The 21626-nt window shown below is 41.2% G+C and overlaps 1 protein-coding gene across 2 annotated transcripts in view; it reads left to right on the forward strand.

Moving 5' to 3' along the window:
* The window catches only part of CACNA1D (calcium voltage-gated channel subunit alpha1 D), a 1248477-nt gene that overhangs the window by 310907 nt on the left and 915944 nt on the right, over positions 1–21626 (forward strand). Inside the window, exon 1 of one of the 2 annotated variants that reach the window (XM_069206437.1) lies at positions 14458–14600. The exons of the other annotated variant lie outside the window; for it this stretch is intronic. Coding sequence (XP_069062538.1) covers positions 14564–14600 — 37 coding nt within the window. The 5' untranslated portion in view covers positions 14458–14563. Of the gene's footprint in view, positions 1–14457; positions 14601–21626 lie in introns of those variants that run through there. 2 annotated transcript variants of the gene reach the window in all.

Genomic DNA, 21626 nt, shown 5'->3' on the forward strand with positions numbered 1-21626 from the left:
ACCAATGTCATATTTTGGAGAAAGGTACCGCCAGCTTGTTGGCAGTACTTTTCTCCAAAATACCGCCATCCACCAGGGTGGTCATGAGGGCCATAGTGTCAGTTAGCATTGTCTTTGGACTCTAGATCCAACAGAGCAATGCACTCTTTTTTCTCTCAGCACTTCCGCCAATGATCACATGCACAAAAATATGAGAGCCAGTGTTAGAAAAGGGGAATGGGGTAAGTGAGCAAACAAAGGCACTGGGCTTCACCACTCTGCGTCATCACGTCTGCTGGGCACTGATGTCTGCAGGACATATTCTTTAGTAACTTACCATATTTAACTGTAACAGTGGCTGGATATACCTCATTAATATCTCTGTGTATCTAAATATCTTTACTTTGGTGTGGAACTTATTAACTAAATACACAACAGATAAGTATTTTAAATGTATGTCCATCAGCACTTTTTTCTATGAGTAACTACCTCAAATGTCATCACTATGCACTTCCTATAGAAGATAAGTTAACGTTTCTCCTTGACTTTTGTTTCACTGCAGGTCAATTAACCATTATAATTATTCTGTAATTTTTCTTTTAGCACCTCTTATGGCAGAGTGGAGATTAGACTAGTGCCCACCTGATTTCCAGCGATGTTGTCTAATGGGGATAACATGTTTTCGGCTTCACCTATTCCACTAGTTCAGACCACAAGATTATTATAATCTGATACCTAGACTGAGCAAAACAGGGGAAAGGAGATTTGGGATAAGAAAAGATACTGCTTTCCACCCAGCCTTCTACTGTCCAAATCTCTCAGCCAGTAGTTTGCTACTAGATGGCACAGTGAAGGAAAATGACTTAAAATGTTAAGTGGTAATCAATGAATAGGTTTCTCTCTCCTGGGATCAATAGATGTTTCACTCCTAAAATTTCACAGCAGTGACAAACAAATGTTACAATAAATACAACATAGACACAAACCCAAACAGCTATATTAAAAACAGTTTATCAACATAACTAATCGCATTAGCTCTAATTATGTTTAAACATACATTATAACATACAGCATACACTATACCTACATTTCAAAACACCTTCTACATAAGGAGTTATGTTGTGCATTTTAAAGAAACATATCACATATCACATGACACCACATATTTTTTCCAAATAAAAATAATACAAATAGTTACTTATAGTTTTGTAATTGTAGATTATCCCACTTGAGAAATCCCTTTCCACAGCAGAATATCCAAACACACTTTAAAAAAATGTATATATCCAAAAAAAGCCATGCAGTCAATAAGACTGCAAATCAAATCAAGGATACCCATAAAACCCTGAAAATTATTTTGGAAAAAAGTCTGCCAACTGTAAAATATAAGGAAAATGTAAAAGTAAGTTGGGAAATAATTTTCCAACAGATTTTCCTCAAACAAATCACAAAAAAGAGAAATAGGCACACATTCTAAAAACAAAAAGGTCTTCAGGATCCTCTTCTTTACCTGTAGAAAATGTTAAAACATTCCCACCCCAGCCCAAAATATCTGAAGTGGAACAATAGAAAATACAATACAATACAATATACACACACACCATAAAGCCTCTTAACATAGCACATTATACCTGGAAATCAACACATACACCACCATACACTGCTTACAATTAACAAATGTGGACTAAAACACATAGCATAAAACATAACCAATACATAAATCATCATCAAAATTGAGATCCCTTAATTAATATATTGCCAAGGTGTTAACTTATGCTACCACCAAACTTGTGTCGGCCATTCCTTTGTGCAAGTAATTGTATGCTCACGCAAAATTTATTGCTCTGTTCACAACAGTTGAAACTGGAATCTAAAAGCTGGCACTAATTCCCAGAATCTATTCAGGAGCCATGTGGCCAGCAGTGATTACTGGGTCTCAGACTTGGAGACTGGGGTCATTTACCACTGATTTTCCTAAGCTTGAGCTACTATGGCATTGCAACCTGATATGGTGGTAAAGACTCAAAACTGAAACATTTAAGCAAAAGAAACAATAAATGCTGTCCAGCCCAGTGCTTTCTTTTAGAAAAGTATAGTATTTTTATTACACAACAAAATACAAATACTACACAAAGTGAGATCAATAAGAAATGAGTTCCAATCCGGGTATGACAAGGTGAGATTATGGCACAAGTGTGCCATACGCGAGCAGCCTTCTTCGTTCAGTAACACATAGTTTAGTTCAATCGTGTCTTGCTACTAATAAGGTGCAAGAAAACAATTAACAAGTGTACATTTACCTTTCTGAATAGGGCCCTTAGGTTTCATAAAACATTTTAATTAATGCTGGTATTGTTGAATGTAACCTTTCCTTCACTGGGTATAAGAAAATTAATCCCTTTGTAATTTTCTTGATGTTTTAGTATGTATGATTAAACATCCCACTCTTACCACAATCCCAGTAACTTATGTAGCTTATTGTTCTTTGGTTGTCAAATATGTTATTCACTACTTATTTCAATAATTATGTCTGCATTTTAAATCACTGCTCATACCATCAAACTGGATACATAATTCTACTAACTTTCTGTTTAGAATTTTAAGGATCTGTTGTTGGATAACAACATATTGTCTAATTGTACACCCACCACTGTTTAAGTAACATTCCTGTCAGTTAGAAATAGAGCAGTTCCAGAGCACTTATTTTGAACAGATGATTGAAGTCAAATAACCCAGATCCACAGATTTTTCAGTGTCCAGATATTTACGAGTATTACGTTTTTTCAGGACTGAAAGTATTAAACTTGTCCACTGACATTTTATCTAGAGTATTGGGACTTCTGTCAAACAATGGATCTGGATCCAGATTAAAGTCTCTCCAATAAACAGATTTTCAGTTTGTATTATCATCTAGAAGATATGTTGGTTTGGAACATGGTTAATACACATTCAAGATAGTAGCAGTATTGCCTTTGAACACTGCTTTCACAGCTAGCTGTCTAACTCCAGTGTCACACATCACTTGATTAATGGAGAGTTTTAGGGCCTCATTATGAGTATGGTGGTCCAAGGACCGCCACACTCATGTTGACGGTTGGACTGCCGTACTCCGGTCAGTTCAACCGCCCAATTACGACCCTGGTGGGCGGATCCACCAGGAGACCGCCGTCCCTGCCGGGAACATAGTTCCTGACGTGGTGACAGCGGTCAAAGTTGTATTCAGCCAGCGCAGAGGTGAACTCAGCGCCGCCTGGCTGATTACACCTCCCCTCAGTGCCAGCCTTTCCATGACAGTTTCACTGACATGGAAAGGATGGCGGTGAGGGTATGCTGGGGGCCCCCCTGCCCAACACCGTCAAAATTTGCACTGTCTGCTTTGCAGACTGTGCTCATTCCAAGGGTGCTGGATGGCCCCCTCCCTGCTACACCATGGCAGTGGTGTCCTCCCTGCAGGTTTGGCGGTCCATTGATGGGACCTCCAAACTCTTAATGAGGCGCTTAGTCTTTTATGAAAAATAAAAGTTATTGTGTAAGATTTACCGGCAGGAAAATTCTGTAACTACATTCTCTTTTCAGGTTAACTGCTTCTGGGTCGATAAGGTGTGTTTCCTACAGCATCACAATATTTGAAATTGATTCTTCATGAATGATAGTATGTTTCTACTTTTAATCATATTATTCAGGGTGTACCCATTCCTTGAAACTTGCACTGCCATAGATGTCAGATGCTGTCAGTGATTTATTATATGCAGTTATAAGACGTACATCACAGTGGGGCAGGTTATACTTATATCCGTTATGTATAACTGATGAAATTCTATGTTTTTTGTTTTTTGAAATTTAGTTTTTTTTATTATTAGAGGATCTATTTATAACTCCACTTTAACCTTTGTTTTTTCAGTGAGGTTCAATGTTTTTAAATGTAAGCTAAAATCTTCATACCTTACTTATGCATAAATCCACTTTATCTGTTTTATCTTATTATGATATATTTGCAGCCAACCACCTGCCTTGAGCTGGCTGGAGGACCTGGCCGCTGGGAAGGCCCAGTAGTCAAATCACTGACAAGCAGCCAACCCCTCACCTTCCACGAGGGGCGAACCAGTCACATAGCCCCATTCCACCTTTTTATTTTATTCCTGCTGGAGTTCCAATCAGAGATAGAAAGTATACTAGCAACAAACTGACCACAGGTATGACTACTTACAAGGTATATAACATTACATGCCCATGTAATAAGAGATGTATCAGCAGTACAATCTTTCCCAGGAAAAAAAATAATTCTCAAACATTTGAAGGTCGTAATGAACAGGGACAACAAGTACCCAGTGGCAAGGCATCGTGAAACATTTCATAACTCAGATTACCCCAGAAATACATCGGGTAGATAGGGCTTTGCCTGATCAAAGGGAAGGGGACAAAGAGAATATGTTGAGGAGGATGGAATCAAAATACAAAATTGACTTGAAACCTGTGAATCAGGGGTCTAACTAAAGGGCAAGATTCACATGTTCATTTGTCAATTTAAATTTTAAAACAATGTAATAATCTGAACGTTTGCCTTCAAACTGTTTAATGGGAGTAGTTTAACACAACTTCAATTTTTCTCATGGATGTCTTTCTTTTTCCCCTTTTTTTGGTTTGTCTCTTCTGTGGAAGTCTCTTGATATTTCATTTCTCTTCCAAGAAACACATAACAGAAAATGTCATTAATGTGTTATACAATAGGTTGGGTCGCATACAAAAAGGGCTGTTAGCAACAGGAAAAGCCGTTTGGGTGTTGTGCCAAGCCTGCTCCTGCCATTCAACAAGCATGGTATCTATGCTTCATCTGCTTCCAGGTGGAAAATATGGATTGTACACGTAAGCAAATATATCAAGACAAACTGACAGGGTTGTTCTAAAATCACTGCTGCTAAACTATGCAGGTGAAGGAATGTACAAGCTCTTCATTAATCTTTCTGAAAATGAAGATGATGGGCAAGGTTGTGCTCAGAGGTGCAATTCAACCCCTTGATTAATCTTGACTGCGAGTACTTTCTACTCCACCAGACTCAGTAGGGAGAGGGTCAATCCTTAGATAATTTTCACATGTACATGCACAGATTACAACATGAACAGAGAATTTAGGGCACAGATTATAAAGGAATGGAAATCCTGCATGGTAATGAGAAAGATTTCACTGAAACACTGAATAAACCTTGAAATAAACCTGACACGAAGGGGACAGCATATACCTCCACATTCTTGTGACACAAAGATGGAATCAACACTAGCAAACATAGCCATAAAGAAGGAGAAAAATACACCCATTTTGTGCAGGTGGACAGCATTGACTGGATAGAGACCAGTGACCTGTTCAATGCTTATGTTTCTTTGTTTAGTAGAGTGCTAATTATTACTCTACTGGGTATCTTAGCACTTAAATAGGCCAATACAAGGCTTTGCTTCATTAACCCATAACCATCCTTAAACACAGGAAAATAGCTAAGTCCTAAGTCTCCTCCTAAATCTTAAAAGATGTGGTTAATACTTGAGTGATTCTGGAAGCAACTTACATTTATGGACGGCTTTGACCAAAAGGCATGTCCATCAGCCGTCTTGTGGGGGAATTTGGTGATCGTTATGTTCAGGTGAAAGGTTGATATCAAAGTAGGTAGGTAGGGAGAAACTGCTTGAAATGGGACCTATGGAGAGAACTACTTGTTGAATGGATCACCTTATAGATCAACCAGAGAGAATTAAACATAATTCTCTCTTTCACCAGAAGCCTGTGTAGTCAGGCCTAATGGAAACTGTGCTGGCCACTGCTAGCTAGCCCAGTTATGACATTTTGAATGACGAGTAGTGCAGGCAACCCTAAGTAGATGGCATTGCAATAACCTAGATGTGATGAAATAAAAGTGTTTAAAAGTGTGATTTTCAGAGCTGGAGTAAATAAGAAAGTACTTGTTTTAGGCAGTGGAAATGGAACAGACAGGATTTAGCCACAGTCACTACTTGTTCTGTTAGGGTTAGTGATACATCGATTTTAATGCCTACACTCTTGACACATATTACCAGGGATGGAGTGGGACCCAGACTGGGAGGGCAGAAATTGTTTGGTACACGTGCAACAAGTATTCAGGGGCCAAGAATCTCTGTTTTGCAGCCATTTAGCTTACGATGATTGAAATGTATCCAATGATGTACACTGACTAAACAGTTGTGTACATTTGAAGAAGACCTGCAATTATTTGAGAATTGTCAGCATAAAGAAAGGATCTTTGTTTGATTCATAAATTCAATCAAATGGCCTAGAGGAATGAAGAACAAATAAAAACGAAATATTAGAACCTTAGGAATGCCACAAAAGTACTGCCTGGAGCAAGACTCAAATGGGGCTAGACTAACTTGAAAGGATCTGTTCATTAGGAGCTCTTTGAGCCAACCCATGGCCAAGCCCTGGATACCAAGGTCAGCAAATCTGGTAGGGAGATTTAAATGGTTATTAGTGTCAAAAGCTGCAGTTATTTCAAGCAAAATGAAAGCGGTAGGAGTTTCGGAATCAGCTGATAACTTCAGATCATCCAAGGCTGACACAATAGAGAGCTCAGTGCTGTGGCCTGCATGGAAGCCCATTTGCTCCGCATGGAAAAGATTATTGCTGGTAACAAAACTGGAGCACTGGTGTTGTGGGAATGACTCCTGTCTATACTTAGCTAAGCAACTAAGCAGCTAAGTATAGACAGGAGTCATTTTTGGCTGCTTGTGCGTGAATAAATGACGCTAGGCTGACTAGCGACATATTTTGCTGCTAATTGGCCTACCATCATTTTTGACCCACTAGCGCCATTTCCCCTAACACCATCCATCACCAGCTAGCGTCTTTTTTTTAAACGCTAACCATTCTTTAGCACCATTGAGCGTCATTTATTAAATAGGGCGCACAGATGGCATTAGGGAATGGCGTTAGCTTGTGTTAAGAAAAAGGACGCACAACTGCGCTAGCACAGTTGTGCATCATTTTTCATCAATATGGGCCTACATTTTTCTAAAACTTTGCAGAGAGACAGTAATTTAGAGAATGGTCTATATTTTGGCAGTACTTTAGGATACAGGCCTGTTTTTTTTTAGTAATGAGAAAATCATTTTGCCCATCTAAATAATTTCAGGACATGGCCTTCTATCAACGAGGAGTTCACAAGAGCTTTGGCCCAATTTGGATCAGCCAGTAAGTATTCCTTATACAAACTACCCAGCAGAGGATCAGCTAGAGAACCAGATGCTCTGTATTGTAGCAATATAGGAACTCATCATTTATGAGAGAAGAAAATTGAGAAATCAGAGGGTAAATATGTATCAATATAAGAGGTCCTAGTTTGAATTACCACAGACGTAATCTTATGGCAAAAATAAATCTGCAGTGCAAGTGTTTGAAGGGCACCGGTGACGGCGAATTGCATTTTGTTAATCTATGGGATAATGTTAAGAATGTGAGCTCAGAAACTGTACTGTTCTCTCTTTAACTCCTGCCAGGCCTTTTCCCCTCCTGTGCCGAGCCTTTTTTTGGCTATTTGGGGCAGTTTGCGCTTAGGCCCGCATAACGTTTTGTTCACATAAGCTACCCACGCTAAATTTGCGTCCTTTTTTTCCAACATCCTAGGGATTCTAGAGGTACCCAGACTTTGTGGGTTCCCCTGAAGGAGACCAAGAAATTAGCCAAAATACAGTGATTTTTTTTTTCTTCTTTTTTTAAATGGGAAAAAAGGGCTGCAGAAGGCGGCTTGTGGCTTTTTCCCTGAAAATGGCATCAACAAAGGTTTTGCGGTGGCAAGATCACCATCTTCCCAGCTTTCAGGAACAGGCAGACTTGAATTGGAAAATCCAATTTTTCAATACAATTTTGACATTTTATTGGGACATACCCCATTTTTACTATTTTTTGTGCTTTCAGCCTCCTTCCAGTAGTGACCAAAGTGGGTGAGAAACCAATGCTGGATCCCAGAAAGCTAAACATTTCTGAAAAGTAGACAAAATTCTGAATTCAACAAGGGGTCATTTGTGTAGATCCTACAAGTGCTTCCTACAGAAAATAACATCTGAAATAAAACAATATTGAAATTGAGGTAAAAAAACAGCCATTTTTCTCCACGTTTTACTCTGTAACTTTTTTGAAAGCAATATACCGTTACGTCAGCTGGACGCTTCTGGTTGCGGGATATATAGGGCTTGTAGGTTCATCAAGAACCCTAGGTACCCAGAGCCAATAAATGAGCTGCACCTTGCAATGGGTTTTTATTCTATACCGGGTATACAGCAATTCATTTGCTGAAATGTAAACAGTGAAAAATAGGTATCAAGAAAACCTTTGTATTTCCAAATGGCCACAAGATAAGGTGTTGAGAAGCAGTGGTTATTTGCACATCTCTGAATTCCGGGGTGCCCATACTAGCATGTGAATTACAGGGCATTTCTCAAATAGACGTCTTTTTTACACACTGCCTTACATTTGGAAGGAAAAAATGTAGAGAAAGACAAGGGGCAATAACACTTGTTTTGCTATTCTGTGTTCCCCCATGTCTCCCGATAAAAATGGTACCTCACTTGTGTGGGTAGGCCTAGTGCCCACGAAAGGAAATGGCCCAAAACACAACGTGGACGCTTCACATTTTTCCACAGAAAACAGAGGTGTTTTTTACAAAGTGCCTACCTGTGGATTTTGGCCTCTAGCTCAGCCGGCACCTGGGGAAACCTAGCATACCAGCACATTTTTTAAAACTAGACACCTAGGGGAATCCAAGATGGGGTGACTTGTGGGGCTCTGACCAGGTTCTGTTAGCCAGAATCCTTTGCAAACCTCAACATTTGGCCATAAAAACACTTTTTCCTCTCATTTCGGTGACAGAAAGTTCTGGAATCTGAGAGGAGCCACAAATTTCCTTTCACCCAGTGTTCCCCCAGGTCTCCCGATAAAAATGGTACCTCGCTTGTATGGGTAGGCCTAGCGCCCATGAAAGGAAATGGCCCAAAACATAACGTGGACACATCACATTTTTTCACAGAAAACAGAGGTGTTTTTTACAAAGTGCCTACCTGTGGTTTGTGGCCTCTAGCTCAGCCGGCACCTGGGGAAACCTAGGAAACCAGCACATTTTGGCAAACTAGACACCTAGGGGAATCCAAGATGGGGTGACTTGCGGGGTTCTGACCAGGTTCTCTTACCCAGAATCCTTTGCAAACCTCAAAATTTGGCCAAAAAAACACTTTTTCCTCTCATTTCAGTGACAGAAAGTTCTGGACTCAGAGAGGAGCCACACATTTCCTTCTACCCAGCGTTCCCCCAAGTCTCCCCATAAAAATAGTACCTCATTTGTGTAGGTGGGCCAAGTGCTTGTGAAAGGGAAGAACCAAAAACATGTTGATATTGAGGGGAAACCAAAGGGGGTCCAAAAGGGCAGTTTGCAAAAAAACATTTTTAGGCTGACAAGTGCAGCAGAAATTTTATCGGTATAGATGAGACAATGCTGGAATTTTGTAGATTCCTGCAGATTCTGGAAGGTTCCATCACAAAAAACGTGGGAAAAATGTGTGATTTCCAGCAAAGCTGGAGGTTTGCAGGGGATCGTGGGTACAAAAATGGTGCAGGGTGCATGTGAAACGCACCACCCTGGAATCACCCAGATGTTTAGTTTTCAGATGTGTCTAGCTCTTGTGGATTTTTATACATGGCAGCGTCCCAAAGTCCATAAAGTGCATCCCTCACCATTCCAAGTGGAACGATTTTGAGAGTAAGCCAAGCTCTCATGGCCCAAATGTAAAACTAAAACCCAAAATAATCAAATGTCTTCTTGCTTGCTGTGGGATAAGATGTTTTAGAGTGCGGGGGAGAGCTGAAAGACTGTTACCCCCTTCAGTTGAGGTGGGGGCGTAACCAGGCCCATACTAGTTGGTAGCCACCACCCCAATATATTTTTTTTTTTTTTTCCCTGGCATCTAGTAGTCTTTCGCCCCCCCCCCCCCAGGGGTGTGGATCAGGGGTAATTGCCCCATCTGCCCACTGGTGGCCAGAACAACTTTGGCCCCATTTATTTGGGGTGGGGTATGGCCACCCTCTTATTTTTGAAAAAAAACTTTCCTTGCCTCTGGTGGGCTTTCTGCCCCCCCCCCCTTGGGGGCAGAAGGGCCTTCCAAAAATAGGCCCATCTGCCCCCAATGGGGGGCAGATATGGCCAACAGTAATGTGCCCCCATGGGGAGCGACCCTTACCCAAGGGGCTGCCCCCTAAAGAAAACACATGCATACACACACACCAATCCCTGGTGCCTAAGTGGTTTCTGCCAAGGGGGGCAGAAATGGTCTAAATACAATTTGCCCCCCAGGGGAGCGACCCTTGACTAAGGGGTCGCTCCCCACCTCTAAAAAACAAAAAAAACCAAAAATAACAACAGGCCGATCTGCCCCCGGGGGGGCAGAAAAGGCCTAAAATTAATTTGCCCCCATCCCCCGGGTAGCGACCCTTGCTCCCCACCTCTAAAAAACAAAAACAAATTAAAAAATCCCCCAAAAATGTATCCCAGTCGCCTAGAGGCTTCTGCTCCCCCTGGGGGCAGATCGGCCTAATAACAATAGGCCGATCTGCCCTCGGGGTCAGAAATGGCCTAAAATATATTTGCCACCCTGCCCCCCGCACTCCCCACCCCCCCCAGGGAGCGACCCTTGCCTAAGCGGTCGCCCCCCTTGCGTGACATTGGCGCAAAAAAAAAGATCCCCGGTGCCTAATGGTTTCTAAAATCGGCCCATCTGCCCCAATGGGGGGCAGAAATGGTCTAAATACAATTTGCCCCCCAGGGGAGCGACCCTTGCCTAATGGGTTGCTCCCCATCTCTAAAAAAACAAACAAAAAAACACCAAAAAAATTTAGCCCTGGCGCCTAGAGGTTTCTGCCCCACCTAGGGGCAGATCGGCCTAATAACAACAGGCCGATCTGCCCCCGGGGGGCAGAAATGGCCTAAAATAAATTTGCCCCAACCCCCCCACCCCCCTGGGGAGCGACCCTTACTTACGGTGTTGCTCCCCTTGCGTGACATTGGCGCAAAAAAAAGATCCCCGTGCCTAGTGGTTTCTGCCCCCCTTGGGGGCAGATTGAACTAAAATCAGCCGATCTGCCGTCTAAATACAATTTGCCCCCCAGGGTAGCGACCCTTGCCTAATGGGTTGCTCTCCATCTCTAAAAAACCAACCAAACAAAAAAAAACACAAAAAAAAAATTGCCCTGGTGCCTAGAGGATTCTGCCCCCCCTGGGAGCAGATCGGGCTAATAACAATAGGCCGACCTGCCCCCGGGGGGTAGAAATGGCCTAAAATAAATGTGCCCCCCCCCTCCACCCCTCCAGGAGCGACCCTTGCCTACGGTGTTGCTCCCCTTTGACGCAAAAAAAAGATCCCTGGTGCCTAGTGGTTTCTGCCCCCCTTGGGGGCAGATTGACCTAAAATCGGCCGATCTGCCCCAAAGGGGGGCAGAAATGGTCTAACTACAATTTGCCCCCAAGGGGAGTGACCCTTGCCTAATGGGTCGCTCCCCACCTCTAAAAAAACAAACAAACAAAAAAAACACCCAAAAAAATTTGCGCTGGTGCCTAGGGGCAGAAATGACCTAAAATAAATTTGCCGCCCTGCTCCCTGTCCCCCCCTCACCCCCACCAGGGAGCGACCCTTGCCTATGGGGTCGCTCCCCTTGCGTGACATTGGCGCAAAAAAAAAGATCCCCGGTACCTAGTGGTTTCTGCCCCCCTTGGGGGCAGATTGACCTCAAATCGGCCGAAACGGTCTAAATACAATTTGCCCCCCAGGGGAGCAACCCTTGCCTAATGGGTCGCTCCCCATCTAAAAACAAACAAACAAACAAAAAAAAAAACACAAACAAAAATTAGCCCTGGCGCCTAGAGGTTTCTGCCCCCCCTGGTGGCAGATCGGCCTAATAACAATAGGCCGATCTGCCCCCAGTGGGCAGAAATGGCCTAAAATAAATTTGCCCCCCACCCCCCCGGGGAGCGACCCTTGCCTACGGGGTCACTCCCCTTGCGTGACATTGGCGCAAAAAAAAAAGATCCCGGTGCCTAGTGGTTTCTGCCCCCCTTGGGGGCAGATTGACCTAAAATTGGCCGATCTGTCCCCATTGGGGACAGAAATGGTCTAAATACAATTTGCACCCCAGGGGAGCAACCCTTGCCTAATGGGTCGCTCCCCATCTAAAAACAAACAAACAAACAAAAAAAAACCACAAAAAAAAGTTAGCCCTGGCGCCTAGAGGTTTCTGCCCCCCCTGGTGGCAGATCGGCCTAATAACAATAGGCCGATCTGCCCCCAGTGGGCAGAAATGGCCTAAAATAAATTTGCCCACCCACTCCTCCGTGGAGCGACCCTTGCCTACGGAGTCGCTCCCCTTGCGTGACATTGGCGCAAAAAAAAGATCCCTGGTGCCTAGTGGTTTCAGCCCCCCTTACGTCCTGGGCACACGAGCACTGTGCCGCAGAATGTAACCATTGCGTTTGCAGCACAGAAGGGGTTAAACTAATTGGTTCAAACCATGTGACTCTTGCACAATTATACTAAATGTATGATTTCCATTGCATAATATTTTTAAAAAAGAAGCCCCTTCTTAGAGGAGGGGGGTCATTCTTTCCCCTTGATTTTAGGAGGAGCTACCACGCTAGTCTGACCTCTGATTAATTACTGATTTGTTTATTAGAATTGAATATATCTGGTCTGTTTTATTATTTCTTGCACTTATTGTGAGCTACATGTTATTTTATATAAATGAGTAATTGACTTACTTTAACTATTCAATTTAACTTCTGTAATGACTATAAACAGTCACAACTCAAGAGGGTTGAAAGAGGTGGGGCGGCACGTGGTGGGGGGATAAAAAAATATTATAAAAAATATTTTTTAATTTTTTTTTCCTGTTGCGCTGCCACTCCTCCATCCCCTCAACAGGTACAGGCTCCCAGCCTACCCTGAGGCAAATTCCAATGCTGCATGAAAGCAGCATTAGGATTGGCCAGAGTGCTCCCAGGCACACTGGGAGCCTGGGCCTGCAGCCCGGCAACACAGTGCCAGACTGGAGAGAGCACAGTGCGCATGTGTGGTTAGCCGCCTGAAACGGCCGGCCAAACACACATGCGCACTGAGGGGAGTGCACAGTCCCCCAATGCCCCTCCCCTTTAACCACGAAATGATGATAAACATAGTTTATTATTGTTTCTATGTTAAAGGTTTGCAGCACCCGCTGCTGGCAGGGGGGCAACGCTACTCTGCCATAGTGGAGGAGCCACCGATGACTATACCCCTCAATAAACCTTCATGGTTTTATCATACGGCTCTGACCTGTTCCGTTATAAAGTGTAATGCCTATATGCCAACATTTTGGAAGAGGAAAGTGGAAGATTTTCCCAAAAAATATTTGAGAGAATGCATTTCTCTAATTGACTTCTATTGAAGGAGAGGCAATTTCGGTTGGGAGACCGCCAAAATACAGCCATTTTTGGCTTTATGAATCAAGAGCCTCCTCCATGAATCGGGTCTTTTGGCATGTATACTAACGTGCTTTACATCTTGTATTGTAATTCGTTGCCAAGAATTCAGTTGAGGAGCAATAAAATCCTTAAAGAACTAGCATCGCTCCTGGTCTATCAGAGGGACTTTAAGTTGATACATAAGGAAAAAGAGACATCAAAACACAACAGGATTGCGTACAGCAGACATCCTGGACTCAGGTATTTGAAGGCAATCTAATATTTGATACAAGAGTAAAAGGCGGCTCTGTGAAACAAAGAATTTGCCTAGGATCACACAATTTTGACAAGTGGGAAAAGGAGGATTTATCCTAGGTTTCCTGGTTTTACATTTTGTGCAATTCAGCCACTTAATGCATATCTCTTTCTCTCCTTGCTATGTCAAAGGTTTAGGCATATTCTTAAGAGAGCCTGAGTAGCAGAGAGAAGCCACATGAAAGCTCGGCTCGCGAATCCATTTATGCCAAAAACAGAATTCAGGAGAGAGAATCGCGATTTTATATGTCAATAATGACTTAATTTCATCAGTCTCCTGTTTAAAATTGCCTCTTTTTCGGCATGTCATTGGGGAAAAGGCAATCCCCTTATTGTTTTTTTTCCAAAATCTCTTTCTTTTCCATATCAAAATGTTGGCACGTATGAGGATGGAAGACGACACCCAGCTTTGAAAGAGTAAGGTTCCTGGTTGTCCACTGCTCGAGCTTATAGTCCACTTCAACATGAATCTTTAGTTCGAAAGCAGGGAACAGTGAAGCCTACCACTTCCTAACAGTGATCAGTCGTACGCTGTAAGTCTACTCTGCTACTGAAGGTCTATGACAGCTTCTTCGTTAATCATGCTACACATGGTACTTGCATTTGTTATCCTATTTCTCTCATTCGGTGGGTGGGGCTTGCTTAGTATCTCTTTGGAGCAAGCCCTGATCTAGTTTGTGGCTTCTCTCCAGCGCACATTGTGCTTGTTTTATACGTCAGACCTGTCAACACTGTCGGCGGGTCTCCTCCTGCCCGCTGCTGATGCTCCAGGGATGTGCGCCTGTGGAAATGCCTCGCTCCCTCTCTCAGGTGACCGGGGGTGTTGCGGGTGGGGAGGAAGGGCACCATAGGGCAGGGTGGGAAGGGAGCATCCCATCTATCGGTCGCTCCCGGGATGCGGGAAAGCGTGTCCTTTAGAGTACTGCTGTTGCTGATGTGCGAGCAGAAGAGCTTCGTGGACCGGCAGACTAGGGTTCGACCTCCGTCTGCCCTCCGCTCCCGTTCATGCTGCCTGGACCGCGGGCGCCCCCGCCCTCCCGTTCCGAGATCTCTTCTAAGCTGGCAGTGATGGATCATGTGTCCCTGTCTCAGTCCCTCGCTGATATGGAATGGTGCGAGCTCCCTGGGCGGCCAAACCCTGGTTACCTTCTGAGTCCCTTTGCCCCAGGGAGGTGTGGCTCGGGGGCAGCTGGCAGGCGCACTGGGAAAGCAGGGGAACGCGCGGACACCAGTTGCCTCACCGAGTGGTCTATTCTTATAATAATATGATAGGAACCGGAGGTATTGCAGGTGCTGGTGCACGCTGGATGTATGTGCCACATAATATAGGTATAAGTGTGCATTCTCGTTTTGGAATCCGGAGCACTCTATAGCTCGTTAGTGATTGCACCTAGCATGAGCGGTGAGTTTTGAGATGTTTTAGTTATGCTTCTTTGTAGACCTATAAAGATTTTCGTATTTTTGCTCTAAATACTGCAGGGAATTACTATTTACAAGCCGCTTATAACGAAATTGCTATCGGAAACTCCAGTTTATTTTTAAATAGACACAGCGGCACTGTACATTTCCTGACATTTTAAATTATTAGTTTAACTTCCCCCGTCGTTCTACTCTTATGTGGCAAAACATGCTTTTTTTTACCAATCTAAGCTAATATCTATTATAGGAAGGCATGATGAACAACCCGACCCATACAAAATGAAACAAGAATCTAGAGAAGACACTCATTTCAGAAATAAAGCGGTGACGGTGAAGTGCTTTTCATTCTTTAGAGGAGTTGTAACAGCCAAAAGAGATTGTAAATCAGTGAAAGGTTTTATTCTGGAAGTAGTAATCCGTGGAAAACGCATCTGAGTACTTGCGATTGGGAAAAGCGTGTAACATCATATGCATCCTTAAAACGTGTAAATCAGCACCAAGGGTGGGTGTTTTGCTTCGGTCCTTCTCTCATATGAGTTTGAAAGAGGAAACATGATTTTCTGATGTTTCTGTTTGTATGCTGTTTTTCTTAGAAGTAAAACACCTGAATGTCTGTGGGACCAATGTCCATTGTCTTTCCAGCTGCAGGGAATTGCATTTTTCGTTTGCTTTTTTGAATACAGAGCAGGATGTGCTGCCATGACCAATCTTTGCCCCGTGGCCGTATTCTAATCACAGCCTACTGCAGTGTGGGACTGGTTTTGATATCCTGACCAGCGCTCGTCGGTGTTGAAGCAGTATCTTGGTGCAGATTTACCAAGGCTCTGTGCTGGTGCAAAGTCATAAAAAGTGATGCAAAGGTGTTCAAAGTCTTGCCAGACTGTTTCCTTTCCAGCGCAAAACTTTTTTTGCATTGGAAAGCTGCCTAAAAGTAATGTGAATACCACTTTGCGCTACTTTGTGTTACTTTCTGTCAATGAGGCATTCCATAAGTGGTACATGGGGGTGCCTATGTTACTCCCATTTTTTTTCATTTTTGATGCAACGCCCTATTTATTAACATCAGTAGACAGGGCTTTGTGCCCAAAAAACTAATGCCTGTTTGAAGCAGGCGTTAAGTTGTACAATTTTTTTTTGTTTCTCCTAAACTTCCAAACTTTACGTTTGCTGTACTGTACAGTACACATCCACTGTTTGAAAAGCTTTAATGTATGTCTAGGCATAGTTTTTTTGTACTGGAAGTGTATGTTTCTAGTACACAACCTATGCTGTATATCATGCACGTAGTTAGGGAGGCTCAAGCAGGGCCATACTTGGGAATGAGAGCAGAAGTGTCATATCTTTGTAGATATGGCACAGCACTGCTTTCTCCCCCAGCACAAAACTGTGCTACAACTTTGGTTGCTGCACTGCATTGCACTATGAAATAGTAACTCCCTCTTCCAGTATATCTTTGAAGAAAAGTCGATTGAAGATGTGATTGATCAGATTCAGATAGTGGAATAATTTTCTTCTAGACCTGGATCTGATAATCAAATTCGCCTAGGCTAATTTCCATGCGGAAACTCAATTAGAGCTAATTGGGCAGTGTGACCCTTCCAATTACTCTTCAGTAATGTCCAGTTCAGTAAAGGAGATATATATATGATGAGCTAGTGAGCCCTGACTGCACGACTTTCATTTCAATCTCTAAACATCTGAGAGCCTTGTGTGTAAATTGAGTAGTGCATTTACAGACAAATCCAAAAAAACAAAATGCACTCTTTCTTGGATCCAGATGATTTTTTTAGTTGATTAATCACATTGAGAAGAAATCCTGTTGATTAATTTCAGAGTGATGAACCTACATCTCTACTTTTCATTAATTATTTTTTCATTACTCATTCTTTTTTAAGTCTGATCATTGTTGGACCCCAAACCCACACCACGTCCCTTTCCTTTTAACCTAGGCCTTTCTCTTTACTTTTATTGTTACTTTTCTCTTAAACTATTCCATAAACTCTCCCTGATCTCTACCTCTATCCCTTAATTCTTACTTGGGGGAGACCCTACCGTCCATCCCTTAACATAACTGTACCTATACTTGTCCCTTAACTTAACTCAAACCTTATTCCTTAACATTTAACTGTAATCTGCCAGCTTCTTTTTTAGCAGTCCCATTACATTAAAATGTAGTTTCACTGTGTTTTGTGCCCTGCTGGTATGGAGTGAGTCTTTGTTCTTAAAAAGGCACACCTTATGTCTTAGGAATTACAACAAAAGTGAAAAGAAGAGAATTAATGGGAGCCATGGTATCTTTTTACAAAACATTTCTAGTTTTCATATCCATACTATGCACTCCCGATATTAGTGCACCACTAACTTGTAAAATAATGGGCTGACAGCTCCTCTTGTTGAAATGACTCATGTGATCAACTCATATGTGGGGGCTAAAATATTCAAGGGCACCATGCCGGTAAGATGAGATGGGTTGTTTCTTAGATCCCCAAATGTTACTAAAATATTATGGAGGCTAATGTAAAAAGAAGTCATTGATTGCTAGATGCCTTGACATATACCTGTACATATTATAGAATTAGAACCTTTTCCCCCATTTTCAGAACACCAAGGCGAACAAATAAGCTACTTATTGTTTCCAAACTCAAGCTCCTACATATTTGCTATTTACATAATTTCTGCCATTTACCTGTTTTTCATAAAAATACATCAACAGAGTTTCCACATATGGACAGATTAGAATGGAAAGTTAACTTTCTTGAAAAGTCTATAATTTCTACTAAGAATCTGGGGATTATTTTTTACAAAGGCCTATCCTTTAAGTCTCAAGTACATTTCATCACTAACGCCTGCTTCTGGACGCTTAGAATTTTGAAAAAAATATTCCCGTATTTACAAAAGGAGCTTAGAATTACAGTATCTCTCGCCTTGGTAAGTTCCAAAATAGACTATTGTAATCCTTTAATGTTTAATATAGACAAAACTTTGCTTAATAAACTTAAACTAGTTCAGAACACAACTGCCCGACTATTATTAGATCTTCCCGCTCAGCTTCGGCCAGCAGTAGTCTGAGGCAGTTACATTGGCTACCTGTTGAGAAGCGCATTATTTTCAAGACATTATGTCTGACGCACAAGTCCTTGCATATGCGCAGATCTGAATACCTGTCGTCTAGGTTGCGCTGGTGCACTCCAAGTCATCAGCTCAGATCAACAGATTCCTATTTGGTGCACGTCCCTCGCACTCGCAAGGCTAGATGGGGCAACAAAGCATTTATAGTGGCTGCTGCTTAACACTGGAATTTGCTCCCGGTGACAATTAGGAAAGAACACAATTTCATGGCCTTCAGAAAGCAGGTAAAGACCAAGCTTTTTCCTCAGTAGTTTTATTTTTCTTTCTTTTTGTTTTCTCTTGGTCACTCTACTCACTGCTGCCTAGCACTTTGATGCCCTGGCCGGAATGCGCTTTATAAATACAAATACATACATACATACATTTACCCACTTCCCGGTTTAAAATAGGAGATATTCATGCAGTTTCCCACATTTAAATCATTATTATATTTGCATTGGTAATTTTAATGCTGGCAAATTGCACCTAAAATTAATGATACTAGGCCGATGGAAAATCACAGAATGTAAAATTACCTCATATTCCCAAAAGGAATTGGGAAGTACCCGGAAAAGCACAAATACCGAACTGGTTTTGGGAGGTAATTCCTTAAGAAACAAAAATATATAACTAATTCAAAATACTAGCATATAAAAATATTTTATTTTACACTTTAAATTGAATATGCAAAATAAACATAAAACTATGATATAAATACATTTTGATATATATTACAAACAATATTCTGAACACATTTGCAATTAATAAAATACAAACAAATAATAACAGCAAAAGCAATTGTAGCTTCTAATACATAATAAAATATGATAAGTAACAGAGCTAATAGAATGAATATACAAAAATAAAAACAAAAACATTTTTTTCTAAAAATATTAAAAAGAAAAAATACAAATGACTACACAAACAAAAACATAAAATATTAAATACCAGTGTAAAAAATAATTACTGTGATACTGTTTAACAGCATTACTTAAAGTACATTGCAACGGCTTAATTTACAAATCCTATCCCATGCTAATAAACTGAGTGAGAGAGAGTAAGAGTTGGATTACGGAGGGCTTATATTTACTATTCCCACTCCAGTCTAAGCAACACGGGAAGTTTTGGAATCTGGAGGGGCCGTAATTACTATTCCCATTCCAGTTTAAGAAACATTAAATAAAGTGTTGGACTCTGAAGGTGGTTAGATTTACTCTTCCTACTTTAGTCTCAACAGTAGGAAAGGTTTGGACTCGGGGGGGAGGCTAGAATTGGTATTCCATCTCCATTCCAAGCAACAGTAGGGAAAATGTTCTGACTATGGTCGGACTACAAATACCATTCAATTTCCTAATCATTGTATACAAAACACATAAATATCTAATATCAGAAAAACAAAATCATATTATAAATTCAAATTACATAATATATAGTGTGAAAATGTAAAAAATCTGAATAAACTCAAACATTTTTTTAAATAATAAAAAACTTTTCTTTCTACAAAAACAAATGATACTCACCGAAAAATAAATGATAAATCCAGCATAGTGTGCAGTACAAAATCAAATAAACAAAACAATAGCTTTAAAATACAGTAAATTTAAAACAGAATGGAGAAGCATTATTATTAAAACACTCAGCATAAATTAATAATTCATTATAAAACAAATAATATTCATATGTCCTGAGTTTTAGAAAACGTACATAATAATCAAATAATCCATTAAATATTAATAAAAATTAATTGCAAATTATTATAACTTCAATATCTCTCCACTGCATTCCATACGAAACCAGAAACATGCTACTAAAATATGAATTACTTACAAAAACATCAATATTTTCATATACTGCAATAATTTAATAAAACTACAATTAGAAAACAATTTACATAATGACTATTAGATTACAGAATCAACAATTAAAAATTAATTACTATTAATATAAAATGACTATTATTTTAATTGACTTCTAAGGGTACTAATGCAAATATGCAAGCTGACCCTTCTTGTTTCCTGGTTAGGAACTGAAATATAGCCATTGTTGGGACCCCGCAGAACACTGGTCTAGATGCTATTGCACCTTCTGCACTATTGATAGCAATGCCACTGCTTAACCTGAAAATACAACATACATCTAGCCTTCTAGACCTACATTGGACAACCCTCAAATGTCCACTTTATGACATCGGAGTTAGAACCAAAGCAAGCCGTACTCTTAAAGCAGGTACCCAGCAAGATATTCATCACATTTGCAGACGTATTTATATGAAAGGTACACTTCTTTTACGTTTTATAATTTCAGCTGTATTGAAAAAACCTGTGTCTCTTCCTCTTTTGTGGGAATGTTGGAATCATCACTTTCCAACAAGAGAAATACCTGCTGATCAGGATTTCAATTTTTTTTTATGTAGATGCCTCACTATGAGACCTTTAAAATTAAAGGCATCAAAATTTAAAGCAAATATCAAATGTTTAGGTCCATCTAAATTCAGACTGGTCCTTACAAAACTGCTGCTCTTAAAACATTGCAATATGAATTTATTTTTAGAGTTAAAAAAAACAGGTCACTTGTATGCCTGATAATGTCAATATATAAGCACACTTACAATATGCTCAATTAACAAATTGAATGTAAGTGTGTCATATGTTCATGCGTGGAACTTACGTTTGAATACTCTATGTAGTGCAGTGTTTGTGTACTTCAGACATGTGCATGTATGTATGCGAAAAGTGGGAGTATCTGGGGCTATATCAGTGTAAGGGCCATGGATAGGCAACTTAACAGTGTTTACAATACAAGGAACACATGCATTAAGAAGTATTAACATTTGTCTTGACCATAAGGTTCTGTGAGGTGTGTGGGTATGTGCTGCACACAGTATCCATATGAGAGTTAAATAAGAGACAATTATTCATTGTGTGAAAATACCATGAAATACATTTATGCATTCATGCATACACTGCTAGGCAGTACACAAGCAGTAGTAAATAATGGGCCTGATTAGGTGTTCAGCAAATGGCTCTCAGCGTCTGCCAAACTTCAAACGGGGAGGTTGCCGCCACACTGGCTAACTCATTAGATACATTAAGAGTTTCCCGCTAGGCTGGCAGGTGAAAACCTAGGTTTCTGCCCGCCAGCCTAGCAGGAAACAGGCTACTGCATTGTCTCCGGCTCGTAATTAAGCCGGCGGAAATGCTGTAGCCAGCAGGGTGCACCGGTACCCTCACAATGTTCACTGTCTGGAAAGCAGAGAGGCGGGCCCATACCCTGCCCATGCCAAGTGCATGGGCAGGTCAGGGGCTCCCC

The sequence above is a fragment of the Pleurodeles waltl genome, chromosome 9 (genome assembly GCF_031143425.1).
Source record: "Pleurodeles waltl isolate 20211129_DDA chromosome 9, aPleWal1.hap1.20221129, whole genome shotgun sequence".
Lineage (NCBI taxonomy): Eukaryota > Metazoa > Chordata > Amphibia > Caudata > Salamandridae > Pleurodeles > Pleurodeles waltl.